Source organism: Emiliania huxleyi, assembly GCF_000372725.1.
Source record: "Emiliania huxleyi CCMP1516 unplaced genomic scaffold EMIHUscaffold_2690, whole genome shotgun sequence".
Classification (NCBI taxonomy): domain Eukaryota; phylum Haptophyta; order Isochrysidales; family Noelaerhabdaceae; genus Emiliania; species Emiliania huxleyi.
This window is the reverse complement of record NW_005200018.1, coordinates 1-2,342: the sequence shown is the minus strand read 5'-3', so window position 1 is coordinate 2,342 and position 2,342 is coordinate 1. Positions and strand designations below refer to the sequence as shown.

At 62.2% G+C, this 2,342-nt stretch overlaps 1 protein-coding gene across 1 annotated transcript; it reads left to right on the top strand.

Moving 5' to 3' along the window:
• The first annotated feature begins 922 nt into the window (after window positions 1–922).
• EMIHUDRAFT_373843 (hypothetical protein) lies at window positions 923–1,610 on the top strand. The gene is given in 2 exon segments (XM_005777113.1): window positions 923–1,545; window positions 1,560–1,610. The coding sequence occupies 1 exon segment, from the start codon at window positions 937–939 to the stop codon at window positions 1,330–1,332; it is 396 nt and encodes a 131-aa protein (XP_005777170.1). The 5' UTR covers window positions 923–936; the 3' UTR covers window positions 1,333–1,545; window positions 1,560–1,610.
• The last annotated feature ends 732 nt before the right edge of the window (window positions 1,611–2,342 follow it).

The following is a 2,342-nucleotide window of genomic DNA, read 5'->3' as shown; positions in this document are numbered from 1 at the left end:
CGAGTGTATCGCTTTGACGGATCGACCGTGCTTGTTATCCACATCGATGTGACGCACACAGTGACACTTCAGACGACACACATTCTCCCACCCGCCGGGACGCAAAACGCTCTCGACGAGAGCCACAAGAAGGCGACCACACAGCAAGCCGCTCGGTCGATCACGTTGCTCGCTCGATGCCGGCGAGCGCATGGCGCACGCCTTGGACGGTGGCGAAGCCAAAAACACCGGCAGTGGCCGTCCGCTGGCGTGAGCGGCGGCGGTCGAGACCTCACCCTTCGCGCCGACGACCCAACCTCACGCGGAACAACCCAACCCAACCACAACCCAACCCAACACGAAACAACCCAACTCAAAGCACGATTCTCAAGTTGGGCCCTCAGCCCCGCCCTTTCGAGGCAGGAAAGTGACTTGGCCTGTACGAGGGTTTCCTCTCGCACCCTACCTGGTTTCCTTTCCGTGTTTCCTGCTCGTTTCCCTACAACACCCTCTAGTTTCCTCGGGAAACCCCGGGGAAACTCCGTGGAATTCGTCATTTTGGGGGGGCTCTGAGCCGTGTCTGAGGCTGTTTTGGGGCCAAAATCGGCAAAATACCGGGTATTTTGCGGGTATACCTGGAAAACCCCGGTATACCTGGAAAATACCTGGGTATCGTGCCGATTTCCTCAATTTTGCCCCAGATTTTGCCCCAGACCAGCTCTCAGACTCACGCTGAGTTGGCAGGATCGGCAACTGGGGTCCGTTCTGACTAGTACATGTAACACGTTCTGGCCCTCGCCATTCTGATCATTCCTGGAACATTCTCGGACCGACCCAGGTGGCCGGCCGGGTAAAACCCGGGTATACCCGAGAATTCTCAGGTATCCCCGAAAAATACCCGAAGCGGAGCATGAGGAGCCACTCGTGACCTTTGAGGACGCGGGGGACGTGCTGGGCATGGTGGAGGCGCCGCTGCTCGTGCCGGACGGTTTCAAGGTTGTCGCGGCCTCGCCGACGGAGGAGCAGCTCGACCCGACCAACCCGGCCAGCGACGCGCTCATCGAGCAGCGCATCATGGTCCGCTTCGAGCACTACGGCTGGTGCGTGGGCACGGTTACGGCCAAGGTGAACGACGGCCGGCGCACGATCGAGCGTGACCGCGTCAACTTCGTCGCCAAGTTCGACGTTGACAACGGCGCGGCGACGGACCTCTCGGTCTCGCTCGAGTCGTCGATGTACGACGGCTCGCCGTCGGCAGAGTACGAGTCGTGGCTGCTGTTCGAGCCTGTTCTGGCGCCGACGGAGGCGGCGGCCCTGGCAGCGGCGGCCGGCGGCGCAATCGTCGCCGTGTGAAGAGGTCGGACCGGCTGGGGCCGGGCGGTGGGCGGTGGGCTGCCTTGGCGCTTGGGGGGATGGGCTGTGGCACGGTCCGAGTCGTAGGGCCGGTGCCGCCTGGATGCCGTTCTGATCATTCCTGCGACCTTTGTAGGGATCCCTAGTCTTCCGTCCGAGGTCGGGCTGAGGGAGGACTGACTGATGAGCCGCGTCACTGTCCCTGTGCCTGTGTCTCGCGCCTTGCGGGGGGGGAGCGGAAAGGAGGAACCTCTTCCCAAGAGCACCACTCTTGGAGCGCCGCCACTACCACCCAGAGCGCTGCAAGCAGCGCCGGGCAATGACGGCTTACCGCCCTCTGTCTGCTGCTAGTGCCGAGAGAGAGGCTCCGGGTCTCAGCGCCTCAGGCGGGCCCAGCGGCCGGTGTTCTGAACGTTCTGAGAACGCATTCCGAGCCTTGCCATTCTGATCATTCCCCTTACCTTGCCAACTCAGCCCACCACCGGAGCCGTTGTGGAGAGGGTTCCGGCTCCTTTCGGCGATAGGGTACCGGTTTTCGATGGTGAAAGCTTGTGATCGATTGTTTTGATGATTGTGAGCTTGTGTGGCGTCGTTCTTCACTTAAAAGCGCGAAAATTCGTGTCGAGAGCGATATGCCATGTCCGCCTTGCTTTTTACCTTTCACATCGAAGGCAAAGACATACATCGCAAAGAGAAAATACGTCGGGCTCTCGCCCCGACCCCGACCCAGCCTGCCTAGGGATGGGCGCTGTCCACGGGGCGCGCGAGCCACCGCCACCGCGTCGCACGCGGCCACTCTCTTACCTCCCCACATTACACTTACTCGCTCCGCCGCAGGTGCACCTCAAATACGTCGCCGCCTCGGCGCTCTGCAGCGTGTGCGCCTACCACGCCGGCCCCGACGGGGAGCGGATCATGCCTCTGCGGTCGCTTCTCGTCTACTCGGCGGCGACGCACGGCCTGTTTGCCGGCCTCTTCGTGGCGCGGGTGGGCATGGGCATCCTCGGCAA